The sequence below is a fragment of the Protomyctophum bolini genome (genome assembly GCF_963924005.1).
Source record: "Protomyctophum bolini genome assembly, chromosome: 3".
Classification (NCBI taxonomy): Eukaryota; Metazoa; Chordata; class Actinopteri; order Myctophiformes; family Myctophidae; genus Protomyctophum; species Protomyctophum bolini.
In genome coordinates, this window is record NC_137864.1 from 20761286 (window position 1) to 20780798 (window position 19513).

The window sequence follows — 19513 nt, forward strand, 5'->3', positions numbered from 1 at the left end:
TTTAGCAATTCATTTTCAAATTTTAAAAGTCACATTGTCTTTATCGCTCATTACAGGTCAGGATCAGTCGTTACTACAATGAGTCTGGTGTTCCCGACGAGCTCAGTTCCTTCTACAAGCGCAGTAGAAACAGCGATGACTACAGCAATAAGCAGCGGCTCCACCGGCTCCCTGAACATCATTTCGAGCACCGTCAGCGCAACCGTTGCGACCACAGCTACCACCACAGCTGCAGCTACCACTGCAGCCTCCACCACTGCTGCAGCTACCACTGCAGCTGCCACCACTTCTGCAGCTTCCACATCTACACCTGCTCCCACCACTGTTGCTACTACCACAGTTACGGTCGCTCCTGAACCAGTTGCATCAGAAGGTAAAAAAAATGTTTTTTAACCATGACTACAATCATGTTGATTGCAAATTAATCTGACTCCATTAATTGTGTCAACTAACTTTGAACTCTCTGCTTTGGTGCTGCAGTGACATTCGGGCTGGAATTCAAACTCATGGACAATTTCACAGTAGCTCTTGAAAACTCAAACTCAGCAGAATTCCAAGCCTTAGCAAGCGAAGTAACCTCAGCAGTAAGTCCTCACTCCTCACTGTATACATTCTAAATAAGTACAGTGTACATTTTACTATGATTAAAGTGTTTATTGTGGTAATAATTCTAATACATGTGCTATGTTTTTGTGTTATTTTTTAAAGCTGGACGCTCTCTACAGTGAGAAATTCCCAGGCTTTAATCGTACTGTGATCAACAGCTTCAGGTATTGTCTTGATTTAACCGACCAAATAATACAAAATTGACTATACATTTAAAAAAATTATTTCAGGAAATTGCTCTATTGAAATCACCAATTTTGTGTTTTGGTCTGACATGTGGGCAACAACAATAATTATATTTTGTCTTCACAGCCAAGGATCAATTGTGGTAAATGCAACCCTGATATTTAACGAGGATGACAACGCCAACTCCAGTACACCAACAACCACTTCTGTGGTAGATGCTTTAGTAGAGGCTGTGTCCAACAGTAGCTTCTCCCTTAATGTGAATGCATCAACAGTTGTGGCAACAAGTATGTTTTTGTTTTCTTTTTATTTATTTCATTTCAAATCTTTGACAGGGATCTGCAACCAATGCTGCTTTCATTACTACTCAAGTTTTGATAATGATTTACACTGTTTTATTTACAGTTGCAGAAACAACGGATACTACCACAGCTGCACCTGCTACTACAGCTGCAGCTACCACTGCAGCTGCTACCACTGTTGCTGCCACCAATGCACCTGCCACCACTGTAGCAGCCACCACAGTTGCTGCCACCACAGTTGCTGCCACCACTGCTGCAGCTACCACTGCTGCAGCTACCACTGCAGCTGCCACCACTGCAGCTGCCACTGTCAATACAGATGCTCCTACTGCCGATGAAGCCACCGTCACTCTTACGTTTAGTCTCAACCAAACCTTCAGCTCTGATCTCTCCAACACTTCTACCACAGCATATAAGGCTTTGGCTGCCACAGTGGTCTCACAAGTAAGAGAAATGTTGTACTTTATCAATAATGTAATAATAATGCATACAGTAATGTAGCTTTTAATGTGTATTAATCTAATTTAAGTCAAGATGTGGATTGATCGATCAATCGATTAAATTATTGAATGAATACTTTATTAGCAGTGTGCAAAAGGTACAATAATGCTAAAAGGATAACACAAAAAGCCCTGAGGGCTTGTTTCTATTGTGGAATTAACGCTATTTTTCAGTGAATGGATATTTCTTCTGTTTGAGTTAGAACACTTGCTTCGGTTTAAATAAAATTTAAATCAGTTCAACACGAAACATTTAAGAGAAATAATAAACTTTATTCAAATTCACTGCATTGCAGTGCAGCATTTTCTAGTTGGGACAGAATTGAGCTAAACCTATTTGCATTCTTCTCTTTCAGGTAAACTCGATTTACAGCAACAGCAGCAGCACTTCATCTTTCAAACGCTCTATAGTCAACAGTTTCACGTAAGACTTTTTTTTTAATCAATTGTTTACTTTCCATTATGAGTTTGGCAAACGATTTGCAATTTAAAAGTCACATTCTCTTTCTCACACCTTACAGGTCAGGATCAGTCGTTACTTCAATGAGTCTGGTGTTCCCGACGAGCTCAGTTCCTTCTACAAGCGCAGTAGAAACAGCGATGACTACAGCAATAAGCAGCGGCTCCACCGGCTCCCTAAACATCATCTCAAGCACCGTCAGCGCAACCGTTTCCACCACTGCTACCACCATTGCTGCTGCTACCACTGCAGCTGCTACCACTGCAGCTGCTACCACTGCTGCAGCCACTACAGCTGCAGCTACCACTGCTGCTGCAGCTACCACTGCTGCAGCAGCTACCACTGCTGCTGCTGCTACCAATGTTGCAGCCACCACAGTTGCTGCCACCACAGTTGCTGCCACCACTGCAGCTGCCACCACTGCAGCTGCCACTGTCAATACAGATGCTCCTACTGCCGATGAAGACACCGTCACTCTTACGTTTAGTCTCAACCAAATCTTCAGCTCTGATCTCTCCAACATGTCTACCACAGCCTATAAGGCTTTGGCTGCCACAGTGGTCTCACAAGTAAGAGAAATGTTGTACTTTATCAATAATGTAATAATAATGCATACAGTAATGTAGCTTTTAATGTGTATTAATCTAATTTACGTCAAGATGTGGATTGATCGATCAATCGATTGAATGATTGAATGAATACTTTATTAGCAGTGTGCAAAAGGTACAATAATGCTAAAAGGATAACACAAAAAGCCCTGAGGGCTTGTTTCTATTGTGGTCCTTAATAAAGTGAACCATGGCATTAACGCCATTTTTCAATGAATGGATATTTCTTCTGTTTGAGTTAGAACACTTGCTTCGGTTTAAATAAAATTTAAATCAGTTCAACACCAGAAATAATAAACGTAATTCAAATTCACTGCATTGCAGTGCAGCTTATTGCTTATTGCTTATTTCCATCAGCAATTGAGCTAAACCTATTTGTATTCTTCTCTTTCAGGTAAACTCGATTTACAGCACCAGCAGCAGCACTTCATCTTTCAAACGCTCTATACTCAACAGTTTCACGTAAGACTTTTTTTTTTATCAATTGTTTACTTTCCATTAGGAGTTTGGCTAACGATTTGCAATCTAAAAGTCACATTCTCTTTCTCACACATTACAGGTCAGGATCAGTCGTTACTAGAATGAGTCTGGTGTTCCCAATAGGCTCAGTTCCTTCTACAAGCGCAGTAGAAAGAGCGATGAATACTGCAATAAGCAGCGGCTCCACCGGCTCCCTGAACATCATCGCCGGTTCCGTTAGTGCAGGTATGTTTGTCTTTTTTAAATACATAATTACAATTTATTTCAATAGCTGAAATGTCATATGATTTTTATCGTTGCTGTCGGTGGAAACTGTTCCTTTTTAAAAGTATTTTAAAGATATCTACTGACAACCACAGTAGGGTTAGGGTTAGATCTACAAGCTGTGGCATGCCTCACATTGCGAGGCATTGTGAGCTTGAAGATCTGCTATTTTCACTACCTTTATGCTGGTTTGATGAAGTATACTAGCCTAATAGTTAATTAAACTACTTAATTAAACGAATAGTAAAAGCATCAAAAGTTGAAAGTTGGAGAAAGGTGTCCAGTTAAAGGATAGGATGGGTTTTAAAAATTCTGGAAACTTGTTTATATAACCTACATTCATTATTCACTCCAATATGATTTAAAAGGATCAATATCTATCTATCTATATCTATCTGCTTCACATAGATTGTGCATTACATTCACCCATTCACACACACATTCATACACCGATGGCGGCGGAAACTATGCAATGCACCAACCAGCACATCAGGAGCAATTAGGGGTTCAATGTCTTGCTCAAGGACACTTTGACCCTAACTATAGGCGAGCCCGGGTTCGAACTGGCAACCTTGCGGTTACCAACCAGCCACTCTAGCCCCTGAGCCACCGCCGCCCCCGTGTGCAGGTACCCTGTGCGCAAGTGTAGAGGCTTTGAGTGGTTACGGGCCTGTGAAATCTCTTCACATATGGCAGTGAATTCCCATTTCTCACCTTTTTTTTTTCTCTCTCCTTTTCCAACATTCAGAGCCGTCAACGATATCAGGCAGCAGCAGGCCTCGGCCGACGGTCTTCTCCGTGGCTGTGCTGCCACTTATTGTACTCTATGTGGCTCACCTACTGGCTAGGTTATAGCTACCATCGTCGTAGGTGACATTAGTTGACCCCGTTTTACACTCCTATACCAAGCAGAAGAAAACTCCAGGAAGCCACAGAGAATTATGCGCTATGAATTTTACCATGCGCTTGTGGTAAAAGGATGTGTATGTGTTATGGACATGTTAAAGCTTAACGTACAGTATTTCCCCCCATTTTATTGCTTGTGTGCCAATTCCATTTTAATTCATGGAAACTGTACGAAGGGTTTATAATAAAGCTTTTAACTGCAGACGATTATAATACAAAAAGGACAGAGCAGAAGAAATGAGGGGAAAGGAGAAATGCAAAGGCATCCATTTGGGGTGTCTTGTAATAATTTCTCAACATTTTCTACTGAATGTTTATTTATTTGAGAAAAGTAAATATTTGTTTAATACAACTTAATATATGATGTACATACTGTAAGCTGACAGAGCAGATCATATTTTACTCCAATGATGTGTGTGTGCTTACTTTGATTAGGGGTGTCAATGAATCATTATGCCTATATATTTGCAATGTGTGGTTGAGGAGTTACTATAGCAAGGTGTGTGGACGTACATCATTGGGTAGAATAAAATGTAATATATTCTTAGCAATAGAAAGCACATTATCACCAATTAAAAGCACCAAAATGGATTAATCACAAAAAAGCCAAAGCTTGTATATGTTGTGGTCCATAGTGGATATTGTATTTAACAATGCAATTGGTTTTCAATTTGAAAAAAAGAAAGCATATAGCCAAGTGCTATAGGTAAGTATGGACTTGTTTGTGAAGAAAACAACAAGCCTATACAATCTACATTTAAGAAATACCAATTGATGGACAACAGCAAATGCATTTTCCAAGGAAAGTATAAGGAAATTGCTATTGTGTTCGTCTATTGCATGCAGTACAACTAAGTCTGATGTCAAAACCACACACCTGGTGCTGTCATGAATAATTGTTCCTATTTAAAAATCCCATTGCCTATTATTTAAGATAAGAACTCAGTTAATGTAGCAACTTTATTTATTATTGTGCCAAACTTTATTATTATTCATATTTTTGTTGTTGCTATGTAGTGAGTTCGGAAATATTTTAAACTTGGCAAGGTGATGATGCAGTGCTTTCTTATTGTGCGTCATTCCAGAAACCTATATTTTTTATGTCTGCATGAATTGTTTTATTTTAAACTGTCTAATCATGAAATAAACTGTTTCAAATAAAAAGCATAGTATCTGCATAATGAGTCACTTGTTATTCAGCAAGTTATCCGCGTACACTGTAATTACGCACCCATAGCAATGTTTTATAACAATATTCACAATACATTATAAACTAGATAAAGTGCCCCTCGGGGCACAGGTCTCCACCAGGGCAGGTCAGGTTGTGGCCTCCTGGTGGCACTATATGGTGGTGCCATTTATTTTTTACGCCTTGGATGGCAATTGGATGATTTGAGGCATTTTGTTCCAAAATGCGTTTTATTCGCATTGGTTATAGGCCTATTATAGCGCCAACTGTTGGTGGCGCTATAACAGGCCAATGTGAAAAGGGTGGGATTGCTCAGCCTAGTAGGAAAGTCTGTGAAAGATTTCAAGTAAATTGCACGCTGCGTTCATGACTTGAGGCTTTTTGTTCAAAACAAGCCAATTCTGCAAACTTTGAAAGCCAATGTTAGCCAATTAGGATGGAATATGTAATATCGGACAGATCCGTCTTGAACACATGACTATAGAGATAGTGTGTAACGATTTGCAGGATTTTTGGACAGAATCTCGAGTAATATCACAAAATGTGTTTTACAAAAGTCGGCCTATTGGTGGCGCTATAACAGGACTCTCTGGAAAGTTTGGGGCTGAGGTTCATCGTTGGCATCCAGGGAGTGTTTGTGCAAAATTTGGCATGGACCGGGTTAACGGTGCCGGAGAGGACGGAGTGCAAAACATACTCTCTCCCCATGCCTTCGGCCTGGTGGAGACAATCATTTTATAATGACTTATCATAATACTTAACAATGGGCCAGGATCGGTAGTACTGTATTAGAATGCGAATTACAAAATTATAATGCATTATAGTGTGACTCTAAGTCACTATAAGTTAAGGCCAGGAATGACATTACTTTGACATTCTGTATGCTTTAATACATATATTTTAATATTTTGTTTTTGATAATGTTGATAACTAACTCCTCATAAAATGTGTCTCATTGATTATCAATTGAAGAGTGCACATTTTATCAGCAGAAAACTTCCCAGCAATTGCGGCAAACAATTAAAGATTTTTCTTGAAGCAGTTTCAAATCAGTTTGTTAAATTGGGATCTATTAGAAATCTGAGTAGGCCTATAGCTACATTAAATAACATTATTTTTCAATTTCATTTTACACATGCATTTTGAATCAGATACATGTAACATGTTTATCTAATGCTGATCTTATATACCATACCAGATCATCAAGACCAGTGGCACCCACTGTGCAGTCATGGCCCGGAGAGAATTATGTCATAAACCTGTCATCACATCCCTCGCTGTCACTCGATCAGTGCTCTACAGATATAGACTAGTTAGACCAGTCGTATTCCATTGCAATGTCAACTTGACATACGATTGTATGATTGTATGACGCCTACTGGGCCTATATTGTATATAAGGAATGAAGACATTCGCACACTGTGGGCTCCGATGCTAGTGATAAGTGCCTTTATTTGCACAATGAATGACTGACGTTTCGAGCACAATGCTCTTCCTCAGACTAAAGGTGAACACAGAGGAATTCTTTATACAACCCTCTTGTCAATCATGATCACATGGAATGGGTAACAGCTGTGTACAGAATCACATGATCACAACAAGTCAGAGATATGGTACAAGGCAATGATAAAGAGTAAAGTGACACATGCATGATGAAAATCAACAATAAATATACGTAAAAAATGTCACTCCTCAGACAATTGTATACAACATAATGAACCAGAAGTTGTTTTAAATACATTCATAAATTATCTAAGATTCACCATTCTTCAAAAACAGTCTACTTGTGGGGTTAAAAAATAGATAAGAAGAAGAAGAAGAAGAGGAAGAAGAAGATACTGTATAATAATACACAATAATACAGTAATAATTATACAGTATCATATTTGGTACATGAGAAAAACACATTACACTTATTGGTTTCTGTATGCAACAGCAGGATATGTTTCAGAGCAGATGTGAACTATCATCTGTGTGGTTCTGACGAGCGTGCCTATTAATGTCCAACTGTTTACTTAAGATAAACAGCCATCAAGTGGTTTTATGTTCCCAGAGCTTCACCACTGTGGACCTGATTAATTGATTGACCAGCTGAGAACCATGGGACTTATCTTAGAAGACTCAAAAAACTTTTTTTTTTCTTTTCCTTTTTTATGTTGTGTGTCTGGAGTCTGGACAGAGTATATCATCATCCCCCACCATGCTTCCACCCTGACATAGGAAACCGTTTGATGTCACGTTTTTCTGTTTTTCTCCCCCGGGCCATTGCAGCACTTGCAGAACATTGTACTGCCTCACCGGTAAGTAGATTTCATACATTACTATACAATATACATAAATAATAACAGCCTATGATGCCTACAGGTTATTATTATACAGATGGATGGTAACAGTAATGCCTATATGTAGATAACAAAGCTATAAATATATTACATTTTTTTATATAGGCCTATATAATGAATGAGCTACAATTAATAGATAGGCTATGTTCATAACATATTACAAACGCTGAGGAAGGCCATACAGGCCGAAACGAGTACGTTTTAGTCTCAGAGATAAATAAAATCATGTAAAAGGTCATACAATGAGTGCTGGCATTTTCTTCATCTTAACTCATATCTTCGAGCCTTGCACCTAGAAGGATTTTGTTTGAACCCGGAGTGCTGCGGGTTGTCTGCTACGGCAGTACTTTTCTCTATGTTCATAACATATAAATCACTATCAGCCATAGCCTAATGTGTTATAAGACTTCCTATAAGCCTTATATAAAGTCAGGTGTCATGATTATCATGATCATAACCACTCAACCTGGCATGAAAAGTATGTTAATGAACATGTTTTTTTTCTTAAACCAGACATGATAGTTATGTTATGGCATACCATAACACCTTCAAGACATATCATTGTCTGCTTAAAGTTAAAAGGCAAATATAGTGTGTTTAAGTAAAATCTACCGTAGTGCATTACATTTACATTCACCCATTAACACACACCAATGCCGGAGGAAACCATGCAAGGCACCAACCTGCACAACGGGAGCAATTAGGGGTTCAGAGTCTTGCTCAAGGACACTAACTCTGGGGGAGCCCGGGTTCGAACTGGGAACCTTGCGGTTCCCATCCAGTCACTCTACCTCTGAGCCACATTCCTTACTTTACTTAATTAATCCATGCATTGTTTTTACCATAAGTATGTTACAGTATGGCATGCACGCTTCATATTCAGTACATTTACGGAAAGGACTATGATGTCCATAGAACCTGTGTCACGATCCGTGACCTGTTCTGTCAACCTTCTGTGTTTTCATATGCTCCCACCCTGTTTCTTATGTAATCTAATGTAGTGTATCTTGGTTTCCTCTGTTGCTACTGTTACCTGTGTTGTCTAACCAGTCCTGTGATTTTGCCAGTGTTTCCACCTGTGTCCTCTAATTAGTCCCCAGCCTATCCCATTGTTGCATGTCAGTTAGTTTCACCTGTGTCCTAGCTTACTCCCTGTGTTCTTTCAGTGGCAGTTGTGAGTACGTTGTTTATATGTTGCCTGTGAGTATTTGTAACCAAATTCCTTGGTTCCTTCTAGATACCCTAGTTTTCCAAGTATAGTAGTGTTCTGACTGCCTCTAGTGTTTTTTACTTTGCCTGTGCCTGGCCTTTGATTTTGCCTGCCCCGTGCCCGACAAAGTTTTGGTCGCAATAAAACACTGAACCTGTCTTTCCCTGCCTCTGTCTCTCATCCTGCATTTGGGTCCTTACACTCAGTGTCTGTCCATTGTGAACGAGTTGTCCCTTTCCCGATTCCCAGACCTAATGGCATTCTACAGTTGGGCCACGCTGACAGTCTTTCTGTCTTGGGCGAGTGCGGTTGAAGGGTCAGCGTTCACCCTCCTGCTATCTCTGCCCAACACGTCGGTGCCCTTCAGTGTGGGCAGGATCGGGGCAGGGGCTCTCATCGCCATAGACAGCGTGAACCAGACACCACATCTGTTGACAGGTCAGAGCCATATACTGTACTTTTACCCAGTTCCAGTGGTGTTAAAGTAACTAAGTAGGCCTACTGTACCTTTGACTTTTTACTGTAATGTTGAGGTAGATTTTCTTACTATGCTTATATTTTATACTTCTACGCCACTAAATCTTTTGTATAAATAGACGATCTACAAGCTCACAGCAGAGCACTGCAACACGTACATTCCGAGCATGTAGATCTGCTATTTTTAAATGGGGAATAATGAATAATTTAACTTCTGGCACTTTAAGTACATTCATTAATAACAATACTTTTGGTCCATCACTGTACTTCCACCATTGTCCATTGTCCAACACCAGGCGATGGTGTTTTAAACGGACCCTAGTTTGTCCAGCACGCTTAGCATAGCTTGTCTGTGTACTCTACTCCAGTGAACCCCCAAATTGACACTAATTATAGCGCCCATTTGAAAAGATATGCCAGGGACCCCCCATAAGAGAAGACTTTTACGACTCTCGCAGTGATTTATTTATTTTATTTATTTCAAGGACCCCCAGTGTGAGAGTGTCGAGCGGCCAAGGCAACAAATGAATAGAGACCAGTCCAGGGCACCTTCAATAAGGCTTTATTTCTCCATCACTTGCATCCATCCGTCATATGCATAACAACCTGTCATATCTTGGGTTCAAGACAACTGACTGCTTTTTATAGTGCAGTCCATTACCTGGTTAGCCCATACCATTCCCCATGGGTAACCATAACCATATTCCCCATTCTTAGAATCACACAATGCCATTTTATATAAACTTACTCCCTGTATATGCACCCTCAATACCTATTTACAATTAGTAGTTAGCATAGAATATATATACAACACATACAGGATTACATGCATTATAGTCCATCCCAATCCCCCCTGCTATCCATTTCCCACTTGGTCCCTCCCGGAACTATAAGAGGGGTGCCTATACCCAGAGGGAACTCATTTGCCCGAACACCACCCTGAGAGGAGGATGAGAGTAAACAGAGGTAAGTTTAGACATCAGAGATTTACATTCCTTCTTCACAAGTCTTTTCATTATACTGGTCAATTAGAAAGTATGCTGTCCTATCTATTCCTCAACCAATGTGCCTTATCTCTGCTCATTTGTAGGTGTATGAGGAGATCCACCACTTCAGAGAATCACCGACAACTCAGTGTCCCCCCTTAACTTCAATAAATGCATTTGTTAATATTTGTGTCCTTATTTACATTATACCCTACATGTAGAATTGTGTTAGCATCTGCATTAGGTATAGTGACGGCGTCCGCCGTCACACCCAGTTTTATCGTGCATCAGTCCCCCCATTTAATGACATTTCTATCTCTGGGACCCCAATTAATTAATTACTTTTGGTTCCATTTGTACACACTCAGAGTTACAGACCCATAAGGGTCCATTTGATTCCAAACTATCACTTAGCATGGGGACCCCCTGGAACTCAAGGACCCCTGGGGGTCCCCGGACCCCACTTTGGGAACCACTGCTCTGCGAAGAGACTATAGGCTAGCCGCAATTTGCAACTCTAGATTTTTTTACAATTGGCTGAATCTAGAGTTGCAATAACCTCCATCGACTTCCTATGCATGGTTTTGGTTTTGCATTGGTTTGTGACCTCCTGGTCTTAAATTACGTTAAACTCACCAACATTGCAGCTGTAGTCCAAGCTTGAATTATCCTCTTTCGATCTGGTGTCACTTGTTTATCATAAAAGTCCACGTAAAAAAAGTTATGAGCTACTTTCTGTCCAAAATATTCCACAACAATTATTCCGAGCCGCCATCTTGGATTTTTTCAACGTGCCATAAAACAAGACGTGAGGGGGAGCGCTTGTTTAATAGAATCTTACCTGCGCAGGTAAGACACCCAAAGAAGAGGCCGACACCCTAGGGAGGGAGGGACACTATTAAACAAGCGCTCCCCCTCACGTCTTGTTTTATGGCACGTTGAAAAAATCCAAGATGGCGGCTCGGAATAATAGTTGTGGAATATTTTGGACAGAAAGTAGCTCATAACTTTTTTTACGGGGACTTTTATGATAAACAAGCGACACCAGATCGAAAGAGGATAATTCAAGCTTGGACTACAGCTGCAATGTTGGTGAGTTTAACGTAATTTAAGACCAGGAGGTCACAAACCAATGCAAAACCAAAACCATGCATAGGAAGTCGATGGAGGTTATTGCAACTCTAGATTCAGCCAATTGTAAAAAAATCTAGAGTTGCAAATTGCGGCTAACTATAGGCATGATGCAGGGACATCATTTCGATCTCCCCTCATTTTGATCTGATACTATTATTTCAAATGCTGTGTTATTTCAGGTCACACTCTTGAGTACGACTATGTGGATGAGGAGTGCTCCGATATCAATGGTCCCGGAAAGATAGTGGAGAAGCAAAATAAAAAGAACTACAGTGCTTTCATAGGCCCCAGTTGTTCAAATGTAAGACACTATAGCCTCACATTCAATAATGTCCACATCTCAATGCTTTTCACCTCTGTCCTCTAGTCATAAACTTGAAGATAAAAGGTAAAACCACTTTACCTTCTTGTACCTTTAGGTATGTGCCATTGCTGCTAAACTTGCCGTCTTCTGGAATATTCCTGTCATCAGTCCCACTTGTGCAGACCAGCAGTTTCTAAACAGAACGGTGAAATAATATGGAAGCATAGAAATAACGCTAACTTAACAATAGGTGGGCAATTGTACAGTTATCAATCCATAATCACCTTCTTAATTTTTCTCTGAAAACAGGGTTACCAAACTCTAACCCGAGTCTTTGGGCCCTTCACTAAAATGGGTTCCTTCTTTGTGAGGATATGTGAGAAGTTTGGCTGGAAACGCATTGGTATCATACATGAACCCAGCCCAGTCTGGAGTATACCAGCTGAAGGAATCAGGTAAATACAACTCACCCCAACCGATTCAAGTATTGCGAACATTCAACATTTATTTTGAGCTTCATTCCAAACCATTATCTTGTATAGTGTAGGAGAATTTCATCAACATTTTAATGTAATAAATATATCATCATTGAGGAACTTCCCAGGTGACATTTTATGCTAAAGATTGCCATTGCTCCTCGTGTCATGAAGAATCATGGTAGCACATTGTGAGCACTGAGTAAGAATTTTAATATCTTTATCAACCCACATTTTCTGAATTATGAAAACATATCAAGTTCCTCTATACTGTTGTTACATTTACAGGTGAATTTGCATCGTTGTAACAGCGGGGACGTTAAAGTCAGGGACAAACATTGATTTCAAGATTCTAAGCATTAAAATACATTTATTATTGATTTTGTGCAACATGATAGGGGACATGGCATTTTAGCATACCTCTACTCAAATCAAAGGTATTATTTTATATTTATTTCACTCTGAAGTACAAATATATTATTTTAGAAAAGCTTTAATAGTATTGGTGTTTTATCTTTTTTTCCCCACAAGATATGCTGTATTGTGACTTGGGGACACAAATGGCACCGAATTCTATGACTGCGTCTGGTGCATAGACTGTAGAAAATAGGTCTGGTGACCAGTTTTGAGGCTGGTCACCTTCCGTTTTATGCAGGCAAGATACGGTAACTGACCAATCCATTTTGGTATTTTTCTTGTAGGTACCAAGCTCAGGTTAATAACATCACAGTGGCTACATTAGTGGTATTTCAACCACTCCTTGCCCAAGACAAAACATCTCTAATGGAAGTAGTGGATGGCATATTGATGGAAGTAGCTCTGGTCTCACGCAGTAAGTGTCTCACTATAGTCTCACTATGGTCTCACGCAGTAAGTGTCTCACTATAGTCTCACTATGGTCTCACGCAGTAAGTGTCTCACTATAGTCTCACTATGGTCTCACGCAGTAAGTGTCTCACTATAGTCTCACTATGGTCTCACGCAGTAAGTGTCTCACTATAGTCTCACTATGGTCTCATGAGTAAGTGTCTCACTATAGTCTCACTATGGTCTCACTATGGTCTCATGAGTAAGTGTCTCACTATAGTCTCACTATGGTCTCACTATGGTCTCACTATGGTCTCATGAGTAAGTGTCTCACTATAGTCTCACTATGGTCTCACTATGGTCTCATGAGTAAGTGTCTCACTATGGTCTCACGCAGTAAGTGTCTCACTATAGTCTCACTATGGTCTCACTATGGTCTCATGAGTAAGTGTCTCACTATAGTCTCACTATGGTCTCACTATGGTCTCACTATGGTCTCACGCAGTAAGTGTCTCACTATAGTCTCACTATGGTCTCACTATGGTCTCATGAGTAAGTGTCTCACTATGGTCTCACTATGGTCTCATGAGTAAGTGTCTCACTATAGTCTCACTATGGTCTCACTATGGTCTCACTATGGTCTCATGAGTAAGTGTCTCACTATAGTCTCACTATGGTCTCACGCAGTAAGTGTCTCACTATAGTCTCACTATGGTCTCATGAGTAAGTGTCTCACTATAGTCTCACTATGGTCTCATGAGTAAGTGTCTCACTATAGTCTCACTATGGTCTCACGCAGTAAGACCATTTGTTTCATATTGATGGAAGCTCTATGGTCTCACGCAGTAAGTGACTTTGTTTCATATTGATGGAAGTAGCTATGGTCTCACGCAGTAAGTGACTTTGTTTCAAATTAAGCTACCTTTTAGATCTGAGTTTTACCACAAATGAGGAATTGTGGATGTAAATTTACAGTATTAAATTCACTAGTTATGTAGCCTACTTCATTTCTTTGGAATGTTTATATACACAATAAATTAACCATTTTGTTTGTAATTCAACTGGATTCACTCAAGCCTGACCCAGTGAGTATTTGTATTTCCTTGAAAAAAATACAAACAGCCATTTTTAAGATTCAACTGAATGCAACATGGCTGCGTCCTGGTATCGTGCAACACAAATAGCCGATAGCCTACAAGCTCACATGGCTGTGTCGCAGAACGATTATGTGTGATTCTTGATTAGCTATTTTCAGCGTGCTATTTTCAACCAAGTACAAACCAAGCCTTCTATGTGTTCTTGTTCTCCTACAGTCATTGTCCTGTCAGTGAGTGGCGGTGCTGTGCGGAACATAATGATCCAGGCACACAGAAACGGCCTGATTGATGGCGATTATGTATTCTTCTGCTTTGAACCATACCAGCTGGAAGATTTGTTTGGCAGCTTTGACTGGAGAAGAGGTTGCCAGAGATAATGGGTTGTATTTAATCTAACAAAGTCATGTAAACATTAGATTCATGGCTTTACGACTGTTCGGTTTTAGTAAAAATGTAAGTTTAGAAGCAAACAATTTAATTGTTAATAATTGTTTAAGTTAAGTTGAGTTAAATGTCCTCTAAGATATATTTTTGGGCTTTTTTCTGCCTTTATTGGATAGTGTACAGTACAGTATGGTGACAGGAAATGGGGAGAGAGATGGGGGGGTGACACTTGGCAAAGGTCGTCGGGATCGGGAGTTGAACCCGCGACACACCGCCAGGCTGGCTTAGAATTGTTGATTTATAAGACAAAACACATTTTAGAGCAATACCTCTATGTCAGTGGTTTCCAAAGTGGGGTCCAAGGACCCCCAGGGTTCCTTGAGGGAGTTCCAGGGGGTCCCCAGCTAAATGATAGTTAGGAACCAAATGGACCCTTATGGGTCTGTAACTCTGAGAGTGTACAAATGGAACCAATCTCAGAGTTAAATTAACTTTGATTTTACAATATAAATTGTGGGTCCCAGAGATAGAAATCCCATTAAATGGGAGTCCGTAGCCTAATGCAGGTCAAACCGGGGGCCCTTGAAATGAACATTTTCGACAATCACTGAGAGCCGTAAAAACTTCTCTTATGGGGGTACTTGGCATATATTTTCATATAATTTTGGGGGTCCTTGACATGAAAAAGTTTGGGAACCACTGCTCTATGACCCCTTTTCCACCGGTGGGGAACCGGTTCAGTTCAGAACCAGTTTTTAGCCCATAAGAAGCAAAAATAACTGAACCAGTTCCCAACCGGTGGAAAAGGATGTGTTACACAACTTCTTTTGTGTTCAGTTCAAGTTAGTTTTGTTTTGTTTGCAGGTGATGAGGACGACCGCGTGGCCAGAGAAGCATACCAGGCCTTGTTCCTGTTATCCTTGTACCAGCCTGATGATCAGAGCTACTGGAACTTCTCTAACGAGGTCATCCGTCGCTCCGAGGACCACTTTGGCTACAGATACGGAGCAGACGAAAAGGTGAGCCCGTAGACCCACAGCTAGATGCATATAGCTTCTGTTCCAAATACAGTGGTGGAAAGTAACAAGTACTTTTACTTCTCAACATTTGTACTTTTCATCAATCAATCAATCAAACAATCATTTGAAAACTTTAGTTACTTTGGGGATTAAAATTTTTGATTAGAAAACATACATTAACCACTTCAACCCTTTACATTTAGGCCATTTGAAAATAGCAACGCAACACATTGTGAGCTTGTAGATCGGCTATTTTCAATAGATTTTGTACACATTTTGAACTTGTGAAATGGGACATTCTGCACAATGAGTAATTTTAGTAGGCCTACTTTAAGTACACTTTGATGCCGATACTTTTGTACTTCTAAATTTCAGTATTGGTACTTTTACTTAAGTAAAACAATGTAAAACAAGTACTTTTTTCCACCACTGTGACCAAATAACATCCTGAGATATAAAGCTCTAAACTGTCTGTTTCATGGCAGGTGTCCGTGTTTGCAGCCATTGCCCATGACTGCGTGTGGCTGTACGCTCAGGCCCTGAACGAAACCCTGGCGGAGAAAGGAGACCCTTACGACGGCATCGCCATCACCCGCAAGATGTGGAACAGAACCATCACAGGTCAGCCACGCCCCCTGTCTAAATTGGAAAAACGGCTGTAAATTGAACGTGTTAAGCCATTTCGGACTGAGGCTGATTCTAAAATCGGTTTTCTGAAAAACCTCTATCTATCTATGTCAGCGGGTGCTCAACCTTTTCACGTCAAGGACTCCCAGAATTATCTGTATTTGGCTGCGGACCCCCCCCCACCTGAAAATATGTATAGTTCCGGGGACCCCCATAAGACAATTTACAATTTAGCAGACGCTCTTAATCCAGAGCGACTTACATTAAGCAAGTTAAGCGACTTGCATAAGCAAAGATTTGATTTAACAACATTCGCTCTCAAAGAATATATATATTCAAAGATTTGCGCCACATTCGCAAGCTTGTAGATCTGCTATTTTTCAATAGCTAAAGTATAACATAATGCTTTAAAACGTCCTGAACGTGGTAAGGTGATATGCCCCTGTCGTCTGTCATCATCATAGGAATACAGGGTGACGTAACGATGGATATGCCCCTGTCGTCTGTCATCATTATAGGAATACAGGGTGACGTAACGATGGACGCCAGCGGAGACCGAGAGTCGGCCTACATGATGAAGCACCTCCAGGGACAGCAGCAGTTCACGGTGATGAGATGGTCTCATATTAGTCATGTTGTTTATCTTTATAACCACTATAACCATTAGCGCGTGTTTCTGTGTGGGCTTCAAGAACGGTTAGCGAAATCACAGATATGATGCCCATTACTCTCCGCCAATGGGGGGGAGGGGGGGGTGCGTGTGTGTGTGCGTGCGTGCGTGCGTGTGCACAATCTATGTAAAGCGCTTTGGATTAAAGCACTGTATAAATGCACCATTTATTTTAAATGCATCAAGTATAGGCTATCATGATGTTGTCGCTCGTATCTCCATTATTTCAACTTTTGATCATTTTCTCTTGTGAATTAATACAACATTAAAATGTTGTCGTGCAAAAGTAGTCCAAATAGCCGATCTGTGATTGAAAAACATTTGAGCATTGAGACGAAAATTGAGCACTTAGTTTGTGGTAGAACTGGACACTTTTCCAAGGCTCTTGAGCATAACTTTTCTATGTTGTGTGTGTATTATTTAATATGCTGTCCATAACCATCTGCTATTATACCCCTTAGGTTTTAGCAAACTACTTTGGCATTAAAAAGGAATACGAGTCTGTGCTTGGGATAAACATCGACTGGCCTGGAGGAAGACGGAGTCCACCGAAGGATACACCTATGTGTGGCTACCATGGGGAATTCTGCAATGGTAACTTAGATTCTCAGTTACTTTCTAATAAGGAAAACATGTTAAAATATCTATAGATAAGTGGCTCAGCGATCCAGACACCGTGGCTGGTAATCCAGTCTGGCAGTGTATGCATTGCATTGCATTGCATTGAATGGGGCATTGGGGTGTTGGGGTGTATCCTCTCTTCATAATGTAAATAGGCTAGTATCCCAAGCGGCACACTTTACTACTTATTTAGATGGAAATAAGCGAATTAGCACAAAAACCCAACCCCCATTGAGGGCTTATATTAGGGGAAATAGCCAATAATGCACTTTTGCACAAAATAACACCTGGACCTTTTGGTGGGGACGTAACAACTACAAATATTGGTAAGAAAGCCTTCTAGCATGCAGGAATTCTCCTTTAATAGTGTGTGACATTTATAGATTTTGGGGCATAAATAATATATTAGACGTTTTTAATCCAGAATGTTACCCAGCTGGGCCACATACTGTACACTGTACAAAACAAAAAATAAAAGGAACAAACCAAAACCAAACAAGAAAACTTTCAAAAGGGCACATTGCTGTCCAGAGGGCAAAAGAGCAGGTGCACGCCCCTGAGCATTACAGTTCCTAAAAAGGATACAGTATTCCTGTTTTTCAACAGACACTGCTTTGCTGTGTACTGTATGATTATTTTTTTTGCAATGCTATACTCACAAGGCACCACAAGAGGGCTGTAGTACGCTATCCTTAATCCAAATCTGAGTGCAAAAATATGTGCTTTCTGACATGATTCCCTCCTCCTGGCTCTTGGGGTATGTGTTTGTGTGTGCTCCGTGATACAATCTACCTCTGGGCTCTGTCTCTGCTTCATAGCAGAATGCTATGAATAATTCACCTGTCAGTTTGGCCAAGAGCAACCTTTGTGGAGTTCAGTTCAAAGCCTACAGTTTTTTTAACAAATTTTGACCTGACTGAGACCAGATTCTACATAATGTCTTCTATCTAAATCATGACAGTTTTCTATGTTTCTATGTCAGTGGTACTCAAACTATTTCATGTCAAGTACCCCAAACATTTTATGAAATTGGCCGCCGACCCCCCTTCAGAAACAAAGATTCGAGTTAAAAACATTCGCTCTGAAATAATATATATTCAAAGATTTGCACCACAATTTTCAAGATTTTTCAAAAATAGCAGATCTACAAGCTCATAGTGCGGCACTCTGTGCCACGCTACGAGCTTGTAGATCTGCAATTTTTCAACAGCTACTTTAGCTTAAATAATAATATATATTATAATACATAATGCTTAAAACACCAAAAAGGGGTTCCCGTCCAGAATGGCTTAAAGTCCTCCAACAGCTTGCAGGCAGCCTAAAGCGCATCAATATATCTGGGGCTATATTTCGCAAGAAGGTTTTACGTTCCCGATATCAGTAGCCCTGTTTCTGCCGTTTTCAGTGGATTTGTTTGTAACGCGACACGATACGTGCTCAGAAAATGCTATTCTGGCTACCATCCAGTTCTTCTTGGCAGTAATTATATCGACTGCATGCAGATGGCCCTGTGAAGAATTGGAAGAATGTACGTACTGCTGTTTGGATTTTTAATTAAGGCTAATGAGCTATTGTTGTAAGAAGAACATGCATGGACCGATTCAGGCTATCCATCACTTTATAATAGCTTATAATAACAGGCACGAGCAATAACACTAATAATTGCTGGTGATGAGATGAATAGGCATCTTACACAGAATTGTAATAGATTTACTATAGTATAGCCATTATGTGCAACAATTTTCATTTCAAGGCCCATTTTTTATTCAGCATTAATTGAGCCACGGACCACCATTTGATCCTCTCAGACCCAAAACTAAAGAATCTTTTGTTGTCGTTGGATAAGATTTTATCTAAA

At 40.2% G+C, this 19513-nt stretch overlaps 2 protein-coding genes across 2 annotated transcripts in view; both read left to right on the forward strand.

Annotated features, from left to right (window-relative positions):
* Positions 1-5482, forward strand: part of LOC308312341 (uncharacterized protein) — a 69778-nt gene extending 64296 nt beyond the window's left edge. Inside the window, exons 61-70 of the mRNA XM_080758943.1 lie at positions 57-373; positions 481-584; positions 709-770; positions 919-1079; positions 1198-1538; positions 1951-2018; positions 2116-2623; positions 3057-3124; positions 3222-3367; positions 4155-5482. Coding sequence (XP_080615069.1) covers positions 57-373; positions 481-584; positions 709-770; positions 919-1079; positions 1198-1538; positions 1951-2018; positions 2116-2623; positions 3057-3124; positions 3222-3367; positions 4155-4261 — 1882 coding nt within the window. The 3' untranslated portion in view covers positions 4262-5482. The remainder of the gene's footprint in view (positions 1-56; positions 374-480; positions 585-708; positions 771-918; positions 1080-1197; positions 1539-1950; positions 2019-2115; positions 2624-3056; positions 3125-3221; positions 3368-4154) is intronic.
* A 3825-nt stretch (positions 5483-9307) lies between these two features.
* The window catches only part of LOC308312342 (atrial natriuretic peptide receptor 1), a gene marked incomplete at both ends in the record, with an annotated part of 28954 nt that continues 18748 nt past the window's right edge, over positions 9308-19513 (forward strand). Inside the window, 9 exons of the mRNA XM_080758944.1 lie at positions 9308-9491; positions 11830-11951; positions 12070-12159; positions 12264-12409; positions 13132-13262; positions 14551-14697; positions 15583-15737; positions 16223-16358; positions 16883-16971. Coding sequence (XP_080615070.1) covers positions 9308-9491; positions 11830-11951; positions 12070-12159; positions 12264-12409; positions 13132-13262; positions 14551-14697; positions 15583-15737; positions 16223-16358; positions 16883-16971 — 1200 coding nt within the window. The remainder of the gene's footprint in view (positions 9492-11829; positions 11952-12069; positions 12160-12263; positions 12410-13131; positions 13263-14550; positions 14698-15582; positions 15738-16222; positions 16359-16882; positions 16972-19513) is intronic.